At 41.5% G+C, this 20,908-nt stretch overlaps 1 protein-coding gene and 1 long non-coding RNA gene across 6 annotated transcripts in view; one reads left to right on the plus strand and one right to left on the minus strand.

Annotated features, from left to right (window-relative positions):
* kif26ba (kinesin family member 26Ba) overlaps nt 1–20,908 on the plus strand; it is a 51,908-nt gene that overhangs the window by 16,945 nt on the left and 14,055 nt on the right. For 4 of the 5 annotated variants that reach the window (XM_049719013.2, XM_049719012.2, XM_049719010.2 and 1 more), the window contains 8 exons: nt 481–1,125; nt 6,225–6,406; nt 10,203–10,413; nt 17,017–17,232; nt 17,374–17,467; nt 19,760–19,905; nt 20,030–20,146; nt 20,696–20,882. In XM_049719013.2, coding sequence (XP_049574970.1) covers nt 481–1,125; nt 6,225–6,406; nt 10,203–10,413; nt 17,017–17,232; nt 17,374–17,467; nt 19,760–19,905; nt 20,030–20,146; nt 20,696–20,882 — 1,798 coding nt within the window. The remainder of the gene's footprint in view (nt 1–480; nt 1,126–6,224; nt 6,407–10,202; nt 10,414–17,016; nt 17,233–17,373; nt 17,468–19,759; nt 19,906–20,029; nt 20,147–20,695; nt 20,883–20,908) is intronic. The other variant, XM_049719014.2, reaches the window with a different exon arrangement.
* LOC125967720 (uncharacterized) lies at nt 836–17,266 on the minus strand. The gene is made up of 4 exons (XR_007480876.1): nt 17,199–17,266; nt 16,996–17,091; nt 12,642–13,179; nt 836–982 (listed from the first exon to the last, which is right to left on the minus strand). It is a non-coding gene; the product is annotated as an uncharacterized lncRNA (long non-coding RNA).

Raw genomic sequence — 20,908 nt, forward strand, 5'->3', positions numbered from 1 at the left:
TCATCAAATTGTTTGAAGAAGTGTTTTCTTACCCCATTCGCTTCGCTCGGCTGAGGCTGACTGGCTCCCTTACACAGGCCCGAGTCATTCACTGTATGATGTGCTTTCTGCCTGGTTTACCGCTTCATCAACTGTCGCTTTGATGGATGCGTACAAGCGGGAATACGAGGCGATCCGCGCACATTATGTACCTATTGACGAGATGCTCATACAAGTGAATCTCAATACGTCACGTATCGATCGGACTTCAACGGAGAGTTCATCAATTTGATTCATTTTCTTCCTGCCGAGCCTCCTCGCTGATGATGAAGTACTGACATGTTCCGTCTGAACCGGATGTCTCTAGTACGCTGCAACAAGTGATGTCTTTTTATTGGCCTTAGCACTTGAAATGTTCAGTTTAAGAACTGCTGACCAAAGTTAGTTTCAGAGTAAAGTTTTTTCTACAGTCTAATCTGTGTTTCCCTCTTCCTCCCCCAGGATCCATCTTTTCCCCTCCTCCTCCATGATAAGCTGCAAGTCCCCAACAGTTCCCGGCGGGCATGGAACGAGCGCGACAGTCGCTGTGACGTGTGCGCCACTCACCTCACGCAGCTCAAACAGGAAGCCGTGCGCCTGGTGCTCACCTTGGACCAGTGGGATTTGTCTCCTTCCTCATCCCCGCCTCCTTTCTTTGGGCGCTACGCATCCCAGGGAGCTTCCGGATCCAGAGAATGGCCCGCCTCGTTTCTCCCCTCCTCTTCCTCATCATCCGCAGCTGCCATTTCACACCTCACTCGTCCCTCATCACCATCACCGAGTCCCAACCAGACCCCGACACCAAGCCCCAGCCACGCAGCGTCCGCCTCTGCTCACGGGAGTCCTTCTGCCGGACAAACGGCCTCCTGCGCACCCTTGAACCAACAAGTGCACAGACTGGGCTCCAAACCCAGCTCACTGGGCCTCGGAGGTGGGATGGAAAGACGGAACGGGTCGCCCGGTTCTGGAAAAACGGCCGTGACCCAACAGCAAATTGTGAGTGCAGTGAACAATCCAGGGAATAGCAGCACAAACAGCAGTAACAACACAGCAGGTCATCAACACATGAACAGAACTAATGGAGGAGTTACGCTCTATCCGTACCAGGTAGGCTATCTCGAGAGTAATTCTTCAAATAATGGCCAATGGCCTTAATTCACGCAACCTCAGAGAGGGTGAGGCCTATTTGAAAGGAGGTCTTCCGTCAGGATGGATCTACACACTAATATTGGTCGTCAGAGTTGTTACTGGCATTACATTTGAATTGTCTATTTTTGGTTCCCGGCTGATAATGACGTGGAAATTGGATGGGGAGCAAATTGTTCCCTACTTAAGTTTATGATGTAGGTTTAGTAACAAGCAGTTATTTTTCGCCGACTATTTGTTCAAGTGGCTTGCAAGGCAGACATTTGGGTGGAGAATGGTATTTAAGAAAATTGGGTGTTATTGAGTATATTCGCCATCCAGTTTATGATCAAGGGGGACTCCACCCTGAACTAGTTAGCAGTTAATGATAGACCACCTCTGGAGACAGACAACCAGTCAACATCCACACCATCACAGAGCGACCATGATTTCACTAAGTGACAGAACATGACTGGAGGGATTAGCTCAAATTGATTTTGGTTCACAGGATTTCAGCCAATGGCAACAGAAGGGGAGATAATCTGCTTTTATGGGCAGGTAAAGAGTGACACTAATGTGCTTGCATTTGGGATTAATTAGTTAATGTAGTGTGGACTCATTAACGGACAACACACTTGTCACTTTTACATCCTTTTTTTCTTTCAGTCTCCCATCTTACATGCTTTTCTTTTCTGCTGCATATTAAATGGACACTTCGTTGGCTCAAAAAAAGTATTTATTTAACAAAATGTTCATGGTTGAAATTTGCAGTGTAGAGCTGCTAAACCATACTAAGAGCACACATCACAGTATGATGACAAAATTGGACCTCAAGTCCATGCCTGTTCAACACCAACATATTTTTGTCGCCAAGACCACTGAAGACTGTTAAAAATGTCATCCCAGAGACTTCCCAACATGCTGAAATGGTTTAGTGGAGACAGGAAGAGAGGGAACAAGAATAGATAAGGGAGGAGGAAGAACGCCCGCAGTGATGAGCAGTCCAGAGGTGTATGCGAAGGGACTCCAGGGGAGATCCTGAGGTTTGTGTGTGTGTGTGTGTGTGTTACATGCAAACGTGTTCTACAGATGTAATAATTCATACAGTGATAATTAGAACTCTAGGGACTCTACGTCAGCCCCCCCCCCTCCTTGGTAAGCCACGCATTTTACACTCATCCACACTGTCTCTCTCACACACATACATGCACATAGCAATTTTTCTGCACATACTTCCTATGCCAATTTATCTTGTCTTCCTCTCAAATGCTATCTGCTTCATAGTAATTAAATCTTTACTGCTTTCCATACTTCTCCAATTGATATTCAGTGCAGGATTTGAATGTGATTGTGGTATCTAAAAAAAAAAAAAAAAAAAATGGTGACATTTAGCTGGCTTGTCATGCCTTGGCTTTATATATGATGACCGATAGTAAGTACAAAGGAGAATGGGAATTAAATTATAAAAGAATAAAATTTGCCCAGTTATGCAACTAGCCATATTACTTCATGAGAAAAGATAAAATAATACAAGTACATATTCATGCATGTTACAAGAATTATGTTTTTTTTAAGTGAATGACAAAACGTACACAGCTGCCTTTTTCTTGAGACCAGGATAAAATTGTTGGAATTTACATTTAAACTGTTCTATTTGAAATAGTTAGAGAAATTATCTGGATTTTCTAAAATTATTAAGACATTTTACGTCAACATATTGAAATGTATCCTCATGAAATCACAACTTTGTCTCGTAACAATACAATGTTATATTTGCGATGTTAGTACACTTTTTAGTACAATATTAGTTTACTCTGAACTTTAATTTAATTCTCAAATTTCGACTTGATTTGTCCAGTTACACAATGTGTTGAACATTTTCAAATTATTTATTCTTGTAATGATGTGATTTTATAATTATTTGTACTATTTTTTTCTTTCTTTTTAGTGTGGCCCAAACACTTTCAAAACTAAAAATATTTGATTGAAAATACTTGACACTGTCTTATTCATATAACAACACACACCAGAAAAAAACTACAACCACAATAAGAAAACATCTTGCTGAATTATTTTCTCTCTGGCAATGCTTCCAATGAAGTGTCCAGTGAGTGTTCAGTTTCCATTCAATGTGGTGGTGCATGTCTTTGTTAGTAGTTTGTGTCTTTGGTAGGAGGTTTGCAATGTCAGTGTTTCAGCTATAAATTCTGACAGTAATGACGCTTCTCCAGTAGAGGAGAAATAGAGCAGCATCATAAATCACCAGCGTTTAGACTTACACCCCTGAGAGACGGGAAGCTAAAGGGGGAGGAGCTGCCAACAGTGATGATCGAAAGACGTTTTGTCAAGTGTAATATGGGGAGAGATTGCAACATGGAGAGATGCGGAGGGAGAAACAACAAAGAGAGATATTGTTCGTAGAGTTTAAACAGTCCCTTGGGTTCATGTTGAATACATTTTTCTCACCATAGCAGGATTTTGTAGACGTGGAACTACAGCACATCAAAATGACAAATAATAGACTTTTAATTTGAGTTATGTTCTGACAATGTCATAGGGCAATATTGACAAGCTGCCACTGGCTTTGGAACTTTTTGTTCAGTACATTCGGTTCCTTAGCACAGCATGAAATCCATGAAGGTTTTCACTTCTGCTATCAACTCCACAAAACCTCTTCAAGAAATGTCCCCCTTAGCCAATGTACCCCAGTGAAGTAGAGCACTATGTTATATGCTGTTTCCTCCGAAAGGGCGTGGAACTGCCAATGCTTTGAGCCCCTGGATCTATTTGATGATATGGTTAATACATTTCAAGATGACGGACAGGCACTGTCAAACTTGAGACATTTGCTGCAGAGCAGATCCATGGCCTCCTCTTTCAATTTTCTTTGAACAATAGCCACCAGGCCATTTCTCTTCCCTGTCATGATTGCAGCAAACGTCTTTCATTGGAAATATCACAGAGCTAGCTCCTGAGCTCCATCGGAATCACTCACAATTGTTAGCAGTACTTTTTCAGTGCAACACCGCCTCCACTGCAGTAAAGCGGTAAGATTGGTTTCAGGTGGATCTGGTCCCATGATAATAGCAGACAAGACCACACGCATGCAGATAAATTACTCTTCATTCTAAATTCCAGGCCAGATTTCTTGGTGTGATAGCATGACCCGCTTTTGGAAACAAGTGGTAGAATAAAATAAATCTATGAGAGACAGATGAGGAAGGTGAATGTTTTGGAAATGGAGTTTGGCTCATAATGAAGATGAATGAGTGCAGTTTTTAAAAAACGGAAGAACAGAACAGAAGGGAGGAAGAGGAGGGTTGATAGAATAAGCATGCGATTCTTTTCACTTTTTGACCTCCTAGGAATGTTGTCACATCCATCAAATCCAGTGCCGGTTCACGATATTAGGAACACCTGCACAATTTCAGTGAAATGATGTAAGATATCCAGTTGTATTGAAGCATTTTTAAAGATAATAATGTTCAGTTTTGACTGACTATGTCAAAAAAAATTCACAGAACAACATATTTATTATTGTGATTGTCTAGTTTGGCTTGTTGTACACTGTACTGCATCCTCCTTTTTCCTGGTTTTCATTAGACTGCGGAAGTGGTCACAATGTTGTGGCGAGTTTGCGTTGAACAACTTCATGATTTGGTGCATATAAAAACTCGACAGTATCATAAACGGCGGTCATCTACAATTATTTACTGTATATTTCTTGTGTTTTTTTTTGTGCAACTCATACTAGATCTGATTATGTCATGCAGGTATACCTAATGTTGTCATCGGTGACCATATTGTGCATAATTCTTTTTTAGTGATAAGTAAATTATTGCTTATAGTTGAGCAAAAAAAATCATATAAAAGTAACTTAAAAAATGCCCCACATTTTCCTATTAGCATGAGAAAGTGTGTCAAAACATTTGACTGGCAGTGAAGGCTACACTTGATATTATTGCAAGCCACTGTAACATTACGCAGTTCAAGCATTAACAATGTAGGAGATTAAAACGGCCGTTTCGTGTTTCTCGTTTCCAGCTAAAACATATCAGGTCAAATTTGGTCAGGGTTTAAATCTTTTCAGACTCAACCATAATCTCAATGTAATGCCATACTGTGCCCAGCTGAACAAAGAAATTCGACTGCCGTTGCCAAATTGGAGTGGAGAGGACATTCACTACACACACAAACACAATCTGTGCATTATCGTACATATATGAAAATCAATATAGTATTAGAAAATTCCTTTCTTCTCACTGGACAAGATGAATAGGCTTTCCTGGTTGGTCTTCCACATTGCCCACCAGACCTGTTTTCTAATAAGTGGTCACCAAAGCTTAAATAATGCAGTAGTGGAAAGCTCAGTGAGCGACTGGAAATGGGCGTCAATGCACAGAGGAGTGTGGTATAAACTATAGAGGCATCTCATTTACTAGAGGTGATTTATCAAGACAGCAAGCTGCATGCTTGGACCCTGTGAACCTTTTTGTAATAAATATGCACACACACGAGCACACACACATGGATTCAGCGGTGGACATGCAAAACTAGCTGCCCATAGGGATAATCCATTTATATGCTTGCAGGAAAAAAGACCTTTTATTAGCGCAATGGAAGCACAATAATCAATAATCCATAGCTGTTTTTTTTTTTCAGAAACAGAATACAAACACACATTGGCTGACTATCTGGCAAACTGATGCTTGTAATGTACTTTGAGGTCAATGCTATCACACAATGGTCATACCTCACATTTTAGCTCACAAGTCAAAGCAAAAAAATAATAATTCACATCTCCTGGGTTGCCTTGGAAACAGCATAATGGCTGCCATACAATACAATACAATACAAATTTATTTATATAGCGCATTTTACAACAGTTGCAACTGTAACAAAGCGCTTCACATATAGCACATACAGACTCATTTTCTTGGTATGTAGCCTTTGTACCTCAATCCTTTGTTTTTTTTCCCCCTCCCATTTCATTTTCAAGTATAAAAACACAATCTCCTAAAAGTGGTTGTGATCAAAATGAACTCTCCTCATCCTTCCTTTCTCTCTTGTCTCTAACTTAGATCTCCCAGATGGTGTCAGATGCATCCAGAGAAGGTTTGACCGAGGCTGCCCTGAACCGCTACAACACACACTCGCCTTCACACAGCAACTCAACATCACACACAAACTCACCCTCACACACTGCGGCGACCAACACCACGTCGCAGACCACCAGTTCGTCTGCAGCCTCTTTTTTTGCCAGGTAAGATGCACTCACTTCAGCCTTACATACAATATCACTTTATAGAAATGAAGCACAGTATCATCTTTCAGATGTCATTAAATCTGAAGACATCCATTGTGACACACGTCCAATAAGACTGGAGGATAAATTATTGATGACTAAGGATGGGAAGCTCAAAATGAACACTAAATAATAAATGCTAACAAAGGCGGTGATTGTGTCAGCCAAGGAGCCACTGTTGAAATTCACATTGAGCAAGCAATACAAATACAGTTACAGGTCACTCTTGTGTTTATTGTCCTGTTTCGCCCCGTCTATATATTACTGACACACTCCTCCGGTGTTACTTTCTTAACCCTTAAAGTGTCCCGACCAGCTTGTAAATTCAAGTGGAACTCACACAAACATGTAATCATGCCGTCGTTTTCGTTTTCCTTCACTCACCTTTGAACCGGGAGGACATTTTACACAAACACAACACACATCTGGCTCACATTCCAACCGTGCACAAGCAGCTGTCTCTTGGGATCACTTACAAGCATCAACGTCTACGTTGAAAGAACACATAGTTAGTATAATGCTGCAGGTGTCAAGTGTGTTGTTGTGTATTTGGCTTCTCTTTGTGGGCGTGTAATTGGATTGTGTATCTTGTGATGCTTTTTCTTAAGAATGTCAAAAGGGACAAAGTGGTTCCTTTGTTCCAAGTGTGACCTTCATACACACACCCCATTTGCTGCACACATCAAACACGTATGTGTGTGTGAGACACAATGCTAATTTTGAACACAAAATTGTTTACGCAGTCCTTTTTGCTGTTTTTGTGTGTTCATGGTAGATGCAGCCATGCAGGGCTGCTAAATCCCATGGCTGCCATGCTCTTTAGCCTTAGACGTGAACTGCATGCAGACACCCCTATTAGACACACACACACACACACACACACACACACACACACACACACACACACACACACACACACACACACACACACACACACACACACACACACACACATACACACAAAATCCCCATTTCCATTTTGTCACTCGATGCCATTGTCTTGCCTTCATTTTTTTTTCTCACTCCTCGCTTCTTTTTTTCCTTCCAAGTTCCTCTCTAAATCCTCCTGCCTCCACACTGACCTCCTCCATCGTTCCGTTAATGCATGTATGACTAATATCTTTCATTAGTGCCAATGGCTCCGTGAATATGTCACTCTCAAACCACGGTGGCGCTCTGTCATTCCCCCCCACCCCCCGTGCTGCAGTGGCCCTTTGGGGACGCTGGGTAAAAAGATGGAGACATGCTGTACATGCTAGGTCCATGTGTGTGTGTGTGTGTGTGTGTGCGTGTGTGTTCCTGCTGGGGGAAGGGAGTTTCTATCAGTGCAGGAATTTTTTACAGCATGCTCTGGCGATTGCCTCTTTGGGGATTTGTGTGGTTGGTGTGCGTGCATAGCCGGAGGTCCTAGAGTAAATGAATTGGTCCCAAGTGACTTAGTGAATTGGAAAGGTGTTGTTATTTTGGAAGGAGAACAGCTAATAATGAGAGAGAGGCTTTCTTTGTACTTCTTACTGTCATTAATGCCTCTTTAAGACCAAAATGACACTTGGTGATGAATTTAGCAAAGAATCAGAAATGTTGAAGATAGAAAATCTTTAAATGGGTTGCCCTTACTCAACATCATATAACATACAACTGGACATTATAATAAGAGCCAATGCAAGAATCATATCATATAAAAACCTCCCACATGTCACTTACGGTAAGTTAGTCTGGTTGTAGTGCAAATTTTTGTGTGATTCTTTATTGAATTGGTCAAATTATACGATTAATCGTTTCAGTCCTACTTCATATATTTTCTAATTCTCAATTTCTCAATAGTAGGAACATTTTTTCAAGCTCCTATCCAATGTGAATCTGTATGGGCATTTAGAGAAGTCTAATGCAATAATGTGTTGTGATATTATAAACCCACGATCCAGTCCTCAATTTTAAAATCATTTTTGTATTTGTCGGAATGTACTTGCAATTTCAACCTGAGCATGACGTTTAATATTTTTGAAGAGCTGTTGCACTGAAGCCACAAGAATCACTGAGGGGAGGCGAGACCAGAGTGCTGCGAGAGGATAAAGAATAATTGGCGAGAGCGGATTAAAATGCAGAGGTAGATCCGGTGGTTGATTGCGATGTGAGAGGGATTGAAGCGAAAAGGGGACAGCAAAGAAGTGAAGGATGGAGACGAGTGGAGGAATGAACAAAGGGAACCGAGGGCTGGAGGGTTATATATGAAAAGGATGGAGGCTGGCTGACAGTGGAGGTGCTGATGGATGGGGGGAGGCAGTCGATGGATGGAAAACAAGTACCCTTCATTTTAGAGTCAGATTGGAATAGATCCACTCAGCCAAATCCCAGGCCACTTGTCTCCAAACGCTGCCAATTAGATGTCGAAGTGTGTGTATGTACACCACACAGAACACACACACGCACAGTCATAGAATGTTTTATGACAATTTGTCAAACTGATGGATTTGACAAGGGAATTATAGTAAAGTGATGCCTCGACGTGAGGAGGATTCTACAGTCCCGTGAGCGCGTGTCCATCATCTTACTATAACCATTTAACGTTGCAACGATATAAAATATCAAACTGTAGAAGTCAAAGTCGCTCATGCGCGGGAAGCGTGGGATCAATTCCCGTTCATAGGCTGTGTGTATATTTGTGTGATTGGTTGTTCGTCTCCAGATGTACCCTGCGACTGCCTGGCGACCACTTTAGGGTGTAGTCTGCCTTCCCCCCGATGTCAGCTGTAAATTTTGGTTGCATCCTGTACACACTAAATGTCCTCTTTGTTCTCAAAATGATGCACTTCCCCAACGTTATCGAAAAAACTGTAACGTCTAAAATGGCTAACCTTCAATTTCCAATCAACATTGCTCCTCTAGTACGGCCCCTCTATTATTTCCACACTATAGCCACCCTCCCATCTCCTCCACCTGGCACGCACCTCAGTAACCCGCTGCACTTAATTGAAAGCCAATGATGTGAGATATAGCTCTTTGACCGAGTGTGCACCAGGGCAGGAGGTCCTCTCGCTCGCTCTACCCTCACGTTAATAAAGTATATCTGACGAATGACAAAACGCAGGATTCCGACAGCTTCAGAGCTCAATTACTTGGTAATAATGTTCTTTTTTTTTTTTTAATTAACTCCCACAATTAATTCAGCTGTGCATGGAAAATATGTAATTGAATAGCGCTAATATACTATTATGAAGCAACTCCACACAGAAAGACCACAGCTAAGAGTCAAATCCGGAACCATAGAATTGTAATGCAAGTGTGCTGACTACTATAACAACACCTTCTATGACGATTGTGCTCTCTTGGGGGGAAATAGTCAAGAAACGATAAAAACGATGCAGTGTTTAGTGAATAAAGGCAGCAGACAGAGAGGAAGAAGGAGAGATTGGAAAGTGGAAGTTAAAAAGAACAAAGGCGCGCCTGAGTTGGGAATAGATGCAGCAGAAATATAAATATCATTTTAAAGTGGCTCCCTTTGAGCACAACGCCACAGGGAATAGAGCAACAAGAAAGCAAATGAGCCACTCCCCATCCAGATGTTGCTACTTAAGTCAACAACGGTGTGGGTGTGCACATGCGTTTATATTTTCTAGTCTGCAATTAACATTCCTGTTCAACTTTAAGAATGCAATTGTAGATCCTTGTTAGCAAGCAGATCTTCATAAATAAAAACATCAATTTGTGTTTGAATCAAGTAATAGCAAACTTTCATCTGTTGTTTCCTTGTCAGAGCTGCACAGAAACTGAATCTGACATCCAAAAAGAAAAAGTTGAAGGCTGCACCAACTGTGCCGCTGCCCGTGACATCGACATCACCATCATGCGACAGCCAATTATTCCCCACCAATTTCAGCTCTGCCCTTCTGGTAGCCCCGCCCCCGGCTCCTCCCTGCCTTCTCCGTGCAGCCAATAAGATTAAAGACACTCCTGGTCCCGGAAAGGTAAGATATGTATTTATTTAATGATAATTCTCATTCACTTCAATTCTCATATTTTTAATTTAGGAAAACATTTTAAAAGTTGTTTCATTTGATTTTCTTCATGTCCCTGGATTTATTTTTTTACAAACCAGTTTGATGTCTAAAGGAGATATTTTCCGAAAACTGGCCAAGTTAAAGTGTCATTATTTTTTTTTCCCATTTTTAACATAACTTTTATTAAGCCTTATATGTATTTATTTTTTTAAAAGGTAAACTTGACTTATAGTACTGCTAGTCGTACTGCAAGTTCGAATTGGTTGCATGTCTGTATCAGAATGTTTCACAACCCTGACCGTAAGCTGGATGCTTTTCTTTGGTGTCACCTCTGCCGTATCATACCAAAATATGCCTAATGGTTACCATGGTAACATAGCTCAAGCTGACAAAAGACATCTGTCATCCTAGCTTGCGCTTGATGAAATGTGTGCGTGTACGTCCTGTGGATGTGGTTGAGGAGGCGTTCATGCTGCTGAAGTGTGTGCAATATCGATTGTCCGTGTAATGAGTTTTTAGTGCTCTAGACCCCCGCCCCCCCCTCCGCCAACAGTCAATGGGCTCACTGACTGTTCACCCACAAGGTTGGATTTGTATTGGCATGACAAAATGACTGCATTTGATAAAACTAAACAGACATGAAACAGACCCTGTCTATTGTGATACGGAGCTACTATATAAAGGGTGTCGTCTCTATCCAGAGGCCATAGGTGTGCATCCTAAAACTAAAATGGAAACAAACAAGCCTTACTTATACGACCTGCAAGCTTTTCTCGAAGCATCACAGTGCTGAGCCATTCTGTGGTCAACAGTATTTCTCTACTTTATAGCCCAGCATTAAAAGTTCTAATAATGAACGTAAATCCTTTCCCTGGGCTTTATTTTCTTCCTCATATATGGGGACAGGGGTCACCAACTTTGTTCCTCCGGGGCACCTATCCACTGTGTTTTGGACGTGTCCCTCCCACAACATGCCTGATTGAAATGATTGCTGAGGAGCTGATCACTTGAATCAAGTGTGTTGAGATTCATCCAAAACATTGCGTACCTGAGTTGGTGACCCCTGAGGTGCACCTGCCAAATTGAATTAGATATACTACATCACTGTATTCACCAATGCTCAGTTTTAATTGACGTGGTCGGAAAGCATAATAGTGTACATAAATTGTGTCTGTTATTTAATTTGAGTTCTGTCACTCTGCTGTCCATAAGTAAAATTAGGCACTAAACCAACATTTTTAAAGAATTTCTTTTTTTTCGTGCAATCAATTAAGGGTCGTTTTCTAGCTTCCATCCCGAGTTTATCTCCATATGAAAGTGACAGATGTCTCCTCAGTTATTAGGAAGACACACACACACACACACAGTCTGCCTTGTAGCATCTTAATTTAACCAAATTGGCTCAGCCTGTTGTTTCTTTTTCATTATCAGAAAAATCCATCCATGCATCCATCTATTTTCCATACTACTGTTGCGAATATGCTTCAGCCTAGAAATAATCAATTATTATAAAACACAATTTGTAGACTAAATTGACTGTTGTGCTCATTCCATCCTGGGCTCGATTTAAAAAAATATATACTAAAACTAAATTACTCCGATATCTGCTTGCTTCGATTTATTCTCAAATTTCTTGTATCAGCAGTGTGCTCCAGACCTTACTGCTGTGATGTGGAATAGAAACTGTAGTGATTCTCAGCGAGAACCATATCCTGCTATTTCCCAACATAACAAGCTTGTGTTATACAAAATCAATCACATCTTGCCGAGAGCTAATCAAATACACATTCGCATGCTCCAACGTGGGGACCAAAATGACCAGGGTGACATTTCTCCAGGAAAAAATGTCACCAGCAGTGGGGGTCGGCTTACCTTGCTGCAATGGCATTTGCACACATTGCTCACCCCCCAACACTGCACCTTGCATTTCAAAGGTTTACATTGTACATCGAAAAATGTACAATGAGCAAAAAAATCCCCTAGTGGAAGGCTGCAAGATTCATCTTGTGTTACATGCTTAGTTTGCTGGCCCAATGTTAATATGCCAGATTGAGACGTCACACTTAAAGCCGGGGGAAATCAGCAGCCTGCGCTGGGCACGTGTGTTACAAGGAGCTGAAACCTGCTACCGTCCAAAGATGTCAAATTAATCCAAAGCCCTTGGAGGATGTTCCTGAGTGGCGTGTGTATCTCACCTTCCCTTGTGGTATTGTTACGCTTCATTCATGCCGTCCTATAGGTCGTAGGTGCCCCCTCACATCACCGTAATTAAATCAAGCAGACGGGAGACTCTCATTGACGAGCATGGGGGGCACACAAGTATCAGTCAACGAAATTCCATTTTACAATTTGACAACGTAGCAAAGTGACTTGTCATGTTATGCAAAAAATGATCCACTGCTTTTTCTCCATTTTTTTTTCATTAGCAATTAGAAGTCAAAGCCTGACACTTAATTTGATCCTTATTAAGTGCCTTGGACAGAATGTTACACCAGCCTATTGAGTTTGAGTATTCATATCACCTGCTTATTTGATATTTATAATAATAATAAAAAATAAGAAGAACAAGCTAGTCTGGTGAAATACAAATGTAAAAGTCAGTGATACAAGAAGGGGAATTAAAAGGGAGGGAACAAAAAGGTAAAGGGTTAAACTTCTTCATTCTTACCCTCAAGCTTGCTCCTGGTCATCCTTTCATCCAGGCTCATCTCCATTTCTCAGTGTTTTCAATGACTAGAGGACAGAGGCAGATTTTTTTTTATATCCCATCTCATCTATGCACTCCACATTTTGCATGCACATGCGGCTTGAGACTTGACCTTGGGGGGGGAGATGATACTATGACAGCTAATCAATTTTTAATAGCTGTGGTGATCCCTCTCAGGCAGCAAATTGTGTGTGTGCGTTTGTTGTGTGTGTGCTCGCATGCCTTTAAATGAATAAGTGAGTCTGTTAGGAGACTGCTGTATTCCACCTTGTGGATGAAATATTAATACACTCAGTGCTGGCAGAGGTGGAGCATGTTATTGACACATGTACACACAGATGTTGCGATGCTTGGGTTATTTGCTTTTTTGGGCAGGCTTTTTCATAAAAAAAAAAAAAAAAAAAAACAGGGGGGGGTTCAGGATCGTTTTTATCGTTTTAGCTCAGTGGCCTAGTGGTAGAGTGTCCGCCCGGAGACTGGAAGGTTGTGGGTTCAAACCCTGGCCGGGTCATACCAAAGACTTTAAAAATGGGACCCATTGCCTCCCTGCTTGGCACTCAGCATTAAGGGTTGGAATTGGGGGGTTAGATCACCAAATGATTCCCGGGCGCGGCACTGCTGCTGCTCACTGCTCCCTTCGGGGATGGGTTAAATGCAGAGACAAATTTCACCGCACCCAGTTGTGTGTGTGACAATCATTGGGACTTTAACTTTTTTAACTTTACTCGTACCCCTTAAATGCAGGTCAGGCAACTAACCTGCATATCTACAGAGATTGTTACTTCAGTCAGAGACAATAGGTATGTCAGGATAGCTTCACTACTGAGCATTCCCAGTTCCTGGCCAAGAAGAACACGGTTGCGCTGGATCCAACTCGCAACTCGGCCGACCTTATGTTTATTTTCCTTTTACCCAAGGTCATGGGATTCGTAGATATGATGAGTGATGTCATGCGGAGGATGTCGGAAAAATCCATCCAAGAATGTATGAAGATGTAGCAGATCCGTCTGGAAAAGTGCGTTAGACTGTAAATTACTTCAAACCCTTGTAAATCTTTCAAAAATACTATTGGTCAGGATTGGCCAATTTTGCAAAGCATGACTTTCAAATGTCTTAGAAAGAGAAGCTAACTCTAGACTACGCCTATTCATCGTGTGCAACAGGAAAGGAAGGAGGTAAAACCATCGAACAGATATCTGGGAGAGCCATTAGTTCCGAGTGCTGTGAAAGAGAAATGACACAATCGTGAAGGATAGAGGGAACGTCCATTTTGAGCGAGGGATGAAGGGATGTGTGGAGTATTGTCTCACCAGCACTCTTTTTTTCAATAACCACAACAAAGAGTCCATTAGCTTTGTGCTCTCTCATCAACCAAGTGTGTCTGCATGAAATTGGCTATGGTGCTTGGCTTCACATACTGTATTGATCCATACCAGGCTGGAAGTAGGCCAAGGATCCTTTGAGAATACTGCAGCCATCAGAACACACATGCAAACACAACTTAGCCTGACTCTGGTTTAAACGCTCAGGACCATTTGGTGCTTTTGTCACCAATTAGGTTGATCGTTATGGGATATAAGGGGGATACTATAGATTCGTACTCGTCAGTGCGGGGCTTTATTTGGCATTTAATGTCTTTGGAAAGATTCAGAAGATGGATGAATCTGCTGGCCTATACAAGCTTGCTGGATTTGTGTTTCTGTGAAGCTATTCCTCACCAACTGTTTTGACACAAGATCAAGTGGCAGAAGTTGCTCCAAACGCACACACAGAAACAGATCTGGCAGACGTTGTGACATCTCTACCAAACTCAAAGGCGGAGTTTGTCGTGTTGAAACTGCTTGGAAGATTTGAATGCAGCTTTAGACTAAAACCACCACACACCTCATTAACGTACACCAGAACAATTTTCAAACATGACTCAGACTGTGGCTCAAACATATTTCGCTATATAGGCAGCCATGCTTCTCTCAAGAGTTATGCTCGATCGCCGTCATGGTAACACAAAGTTGTACCATTATTGGCACACAGCAGAGTGAGCAGTTGCTCATTTGCATATCACAGCCCTAAAAACAGGGCTATTTAAAGAGATTGATCATTCTTCATTGTTGAGATATTTTGTCAAAAGCGTATAAAGACATTTGGGAACCGTTTTAATTTGAGGAAAATTCCACAACGTCTCCTTTAATTAAACAAAAATGCCCGGTGGGATACAGTACCGAGCAAGTGTTTCTCATTACTTGAGTCAAGGCAGCATTTTTTGATGCAGCGGTGGTTTTGGATTTCATTGGATTATGCAGGTGTACCTAATTTTGTGGCTGCTGAGTGGAGCCTTCTCGTACACATCCATGTTCGCCCCTCTCTTCACTGCTATTTATCTCACAATTTGAAAGGACCTGATACAACGTGGCCTCATGGAGTGTATACACCATTTATTTACTCACTCACTCTCAGACAAGAGAAGAAAAAATGCTCTCAAGAGGAGGGAAGATTTTATGAGTTACGCCTTGTAAAGCATGCAATAGTAAAATCCTTCCCCCAGGCTCTCACTGATGTGATGGGCTCTTTTATTGGGGTCATGAGAGGGCATGTGGAATTCAAGTGTGTGTTGGAGTGTGTGTGTTTGTGTGACGTGCAAAGTGTTGACCTGGCACAGAGCCACTGCTTAGTTCACTTGGGTCACCAAGGTTGCATATTTATTCTTTCACAGGTGAGCGTGAAGCAACATTGATAATTATTTTCATGTGGGAGGGACTCAAACATACACAGCCATACACACATAGGCACGTGCACACACAGTTTATTGAACCAACTCTCTTAAATGGCCCATGGTCATTTAATGATGCAACCAAAGGAAAGCCTGTTAATATGTTATTAGATGTGAGTGAGAGAGCGAGAGATGAATGTGCACATAAACAGCAACACACTCTGCGCTAAGACCTCTTTGGATTTTATATCCCCCTTTCTACACCATGGGCTACATAATATATTTTTATATTAGTTACCAGGCACCAGAGAGGCTTTTATGCTTTTACACTTCATAACCCAGTTGTCATTTAAGATGGGGTTGCTCACTGAAGCGTGACCTTGTTCAGCTCCCTTATTGTTTTTGTCCCTTGGTCGTGAAATTATGCGTTAAAAATGAATAAAATGTTTTGTATTCATAGGAGGTAGCCATGGGCGTAATGGTTGATTATAATTGATCGTAATTGTGTGGAAATGATTGTTGATTCTTGATTTTCAATACTGTTGATTCAAATATTCAGATTAATATGTAATATAGGAATTTATCTTGTGATATTTATGAATTAAGGGTTATGTTCAGCAACAGGTGGGATTTTCTTTCTGAAACATTACAACCTAATGATAAAATTCATAATGTACAAGCTTTAGGTCGAACTTAAAAACCAAAAATGAAAATAGAACAAAAACCTGATGTGTTAGGGAAAAAAAAAGTAGTAAATAAATTGCAATCTGAAGTGATGCAGCGTGTTGCGGCCTCTGCTATCAAAGCGAACAATGGGAGCTGTCAAGCGCTTAAATTGAGGCTGCTAACAGTTTGAGATGGCAGTGGGAGGAATGGAAATGCGGCTAAAAGAAGATTTTGACATTAGGCAAATAGAAGTGAAGAGGTGTGGAGGGAGAGAGAAGCGTGGCAAAGAATTAGGGGATATATTGAATTCGGAGTGGCTCATAGTAACACAACAGCCAATTTGTGTGTAGCCTCACATTTTGTCTTCATAATCTCCTTAGTCCATAAAATATTTAAATATTTAATATTTGCATTGTATATCTAAGTGGCAAGAGCATGTATCCACAGCATAATTTTTCATGATTAATACCTAATGATGTTTCTTCTTCAGGTGAAAGTGATGGTGCGTGTGTGTCCAGCGTCTCAGTCGGATGTGGCTGAGTCCAGTTCTTTTCTCAAAGTGGACCTGAGGAAGAAACAGATCATCATCATGGACCCGTCAACCAATCAGACGGCAAGCACCGCTTCCCAGAAAAGAGCAGCGGCCAGCCAGGTCCCTCCCAAGATCTTTACCTTTGACGCCGCCTTCCCCCCTGATGCGTCACAGGTAATTGGGCTCGCCGAGTAATCTCCATTTTTCTATTTCGCAACATAAGTGTTAAATGCTAACCCAACATCAGGTTTTGACAGTCTCTTGACATCAGCTCTAATTGGCTCCTCATAATTGTCCTGCCTTACCTGTTGCTAGGCGGAAGTGTGCGCGGGAACGGTTGCCGAGGTGATTCAGTCAGTAGTGAATGGAGCAGATGGATGTGTCTTCTGTTTTGGACACTCCAAGCTGGGTAAGACATACACATGCGCGCACACACACACACACACACACACACATGTGCTTGACAAAATGTGCCTTGGCTGGCTCTCATCGATCAGAACAAAAAAAGAAAGAAGGGTATTAGTATGTCATTCTGGGCCTGCATTGTCTCTAGCTACCTAATCCTCCTGAATGCAATCCTAAAAGGGTCGGGACCTCTCACTATAAACTAAAACATGTCACAACCAACATGCGATCAAAGCCTAGAAACTCCTAGGAAACTTGAAGTCTCCTCTAAAAGATTTCATGTACCACAATCTCGACCAAGATAAAATAGTTGTAGGCCTTAAAAGTTCTAAAATACAAATTGGAAATGTGTTGCACTTAAAATGTCATTACAATTGTAATTAGGCAGTGATTCTTTCCTGTACCACTACAAAGATTACCACTAGTACACTTTGAGAATTACTGCCCTCGAATAGAACCCCCGTCGTGTTAAGACAATATGTGCAAGGCGCGCAGAGACGAGCTTGTGCTTGTCACTGCTCAATTGTACTTGATAAATGATAAGTGAGTCATTTTATATCACGGACAAATCCATCAAACAGCAGTAGGCTTTGCTGTTTCAATCAATATTGCTGTTCTACGAGGTGATATCGCACCATGCCGACCACCCTCGTTGGAGCGGCTGTAACAACAGACGAGCGCTGATGTAGTCCCCCTACGGCCATCCATAGTAATGAGGCTGCATTACAAGGGCATTAACTTTTTCACTAATTAAAATAGGGAAAGTAACACACTGAGCATTTATGGCGGGCTCTGTGGCTATTGGCTGTAGACACACGCCGGCTCACACAGTCTGCTTTCATAAAGTCAAGTTTTCGACGAACATGGAGAAATGACTAAAAGTCCAAGTGTGACTGAATTTATTGGAGGACCTTTAGGAATGCAAATTATTCCCTTTTGCAGAAATTATGGCCAAGTCCCAAATTGTAGGATGTTGAAGACATTTCTATCAACATGTCCATCAAAAGTGAGCATTATCTTTGTAAAGAAAAAAAACCTTCTAATACCCTTGAATGGCTTCTCACTTGATTATGAACCTTTGATATGTTGAAGTTTTGAGGTGGACTACCGTATTTTCCGGACTATAAGTCGCTCCGGAGTATAAGTCGCACCAGCCATAAAATGCCCCAAAAAGTGAAAAAAACATATATAAGTCGCTCCGGAGTATAAGTCGCATTTTGGGGGGCAATTTATTCGACAAAATCCCACACCAAAAACAGTCATGAACGAGCAACAACAGGCTAAACAATAGCAACAACAGGCTAAACGATAGGTATGCTAACGTGACAAATACAAACAAAGAGCTGAGAACGGGCCTGACGTAACATATAGAGTGATTAAGGACAACTATTACATGAATAACATGTTTATAAAACCATCGGTGTCACTCCAATTCATTAAATAGCAACAACAGGCTAAACGATAGGTATGCTAACGTGACAAACACAAACAAAGAGCTGAGAACGGGCCAAATAATAATAAAAAATAATAATAAATATAAGAGGAGCAAAAATAGAGCAAGTGTACATACAGCAGACAGTGGACTTGGATATGGTGCTTTAAAGTGTTAATTGCTTTATTTGATGTTTTCTCTATTTTTTATGTTTTGAATATGTTCAAGATAAAGATATAAAAGCATGTGAAGTGATCAACTATACTAAAAATAACATGGGAAGTGGTCAACTATACTTGTAAGTAAGTGATGTCTTAATGCTCAAGTAAAAATTTGTGAAATAAAACATATATAAGTCGCTCCTGACTATAAGTCGCCCCCCCACCCAAACTATGAAAAAAAGCGCGACTTATAGTCCGGAAATTACGGTAGTTATTTTCAACAAGAGGGGAAAAAAAGTAACTACAAAATTGGCAGACATTTCATGACTACATAAAAAATCTGAATAAACCTACTCATACAAAACCATTGTTATACTCTTCTTTATGTGACAAATACATTAATGTTGTGACAGTGAGTCACAACTCTCAGGGAAACAGGAGGGAAGAGAGAACATAGTAAATTTACTGTGCCGCTGACAAGGACTTGATCCTCTATTGTGTCGCAGAACAAATCAGACACATTTCACATGACAGCCTGTTCATGCCCTTATAAGTCTTCAGGAGGGTGTCACACATTTTTTTTTGCATTCTGATCTCCTGACAGCCACAGCAGGTCTGTGTGTGTGCCCAAGGGGAAAAACACACTTCATACGCATTGAATTTCACACACTGTCTGTCTGTATGTCTGTCTTGTCTGATCCAGGCAAATCTTATACGATGATTGGCCGCCATGACTCCCTGCAGACGCTAGGTATTATCCCTTGTGCCATCTCTTGGCTCTTTAAACTCATCAATGAGAGGAGGGAGAAAACAGGGGCGCGCTTCTCTGTCCGCGTGTCCGCAGTTGAGGTTCGTCTTTGAGTTTTTCAAAATACTCCAAACACATTGACTACTTTTTAAATCAGATGTAATGCATGCTCACCAATAATTAGATGCGTTACTGTTTCTTTGTATATGGGTGTGCTTGTGAAAGGTTTGGGGCAAAGAGGAGAACCTGAAGGACTTACTCTCTGAGGTAGCCACGGGCAGTTTACAGGATGGACAGTCTCCTGGAGTCTACTTGTGCGAGGACCCCATCTGTGGCATGCAGGTACAATCATGCAACATATAAAACACATTGTGTTAACTTGTGAGTGTACAATATGTGCGTAGGTATGTGTTTGTGGGTGTGGGTGAATCAGCCAATCACAGGGCAGATATAGAAGAAGCTAAAGAAGCCAGATATTGCAAATCTGATGGAGCACGGAGATATCAAGATTATTCAATTATACAATTTTATCTATTACGATTATACTGTTAATTATTTGTGGGAAACAGAATACAAATAAAATTATGTGTGTGTGTGTGCCCAATGCTATATGGGATTAGGGGGTGTGATACAAGAACATCTGTGTAATCCCCCACTAATCTGACATAATCTCATCAGTAATGATACCCTGCAGTAAATCAAGCATGCACGCACGCGCGCGCGCACACACACACATACACACACACACACCATGCACATGAGAAAGGTGTTAATTGAATATGGCCATCGTATAAACACATGCTGGGTGGCGTGCATCAATACATTAGCCTCCCCTCTTGTCTGGCTGTGCCTTTTTAAATTATCAATCTTGTTTTCTCTCACTCACCGCAGCTCCAGAACCAGTCCGAATTGCGTGCTCCGACACCGGAGAAGGCGGCCTGGTTCCTGGACGCGGCCATTGCGGCCCGCCACAGCAGCCAACGTCCCGACACCACTGAAGAAGACCACAGGAATTCACACATGTTGTTTACGTTGCATATTTACCAGTACCGAATGGAAAAGACAGGCAAGGGAGGAAGTGAGTTCTTATGTTCCCATAAATCA

The sequence above is a fragment of the Syngnathus scovelli genome, chromosome 4 (assembly GCF_024217435.2).
Source record: "Syngnathus scovelli strain Florida chromosome 4, RoL_Ssco_1.2, whole genome shotgun sequence".
NCBI lineage: Eukaryota > Metazoa > Chordata > Actinopteri > Syngnathiformes > Syngnathidae > Syngnathus > Syngnathus scovelli.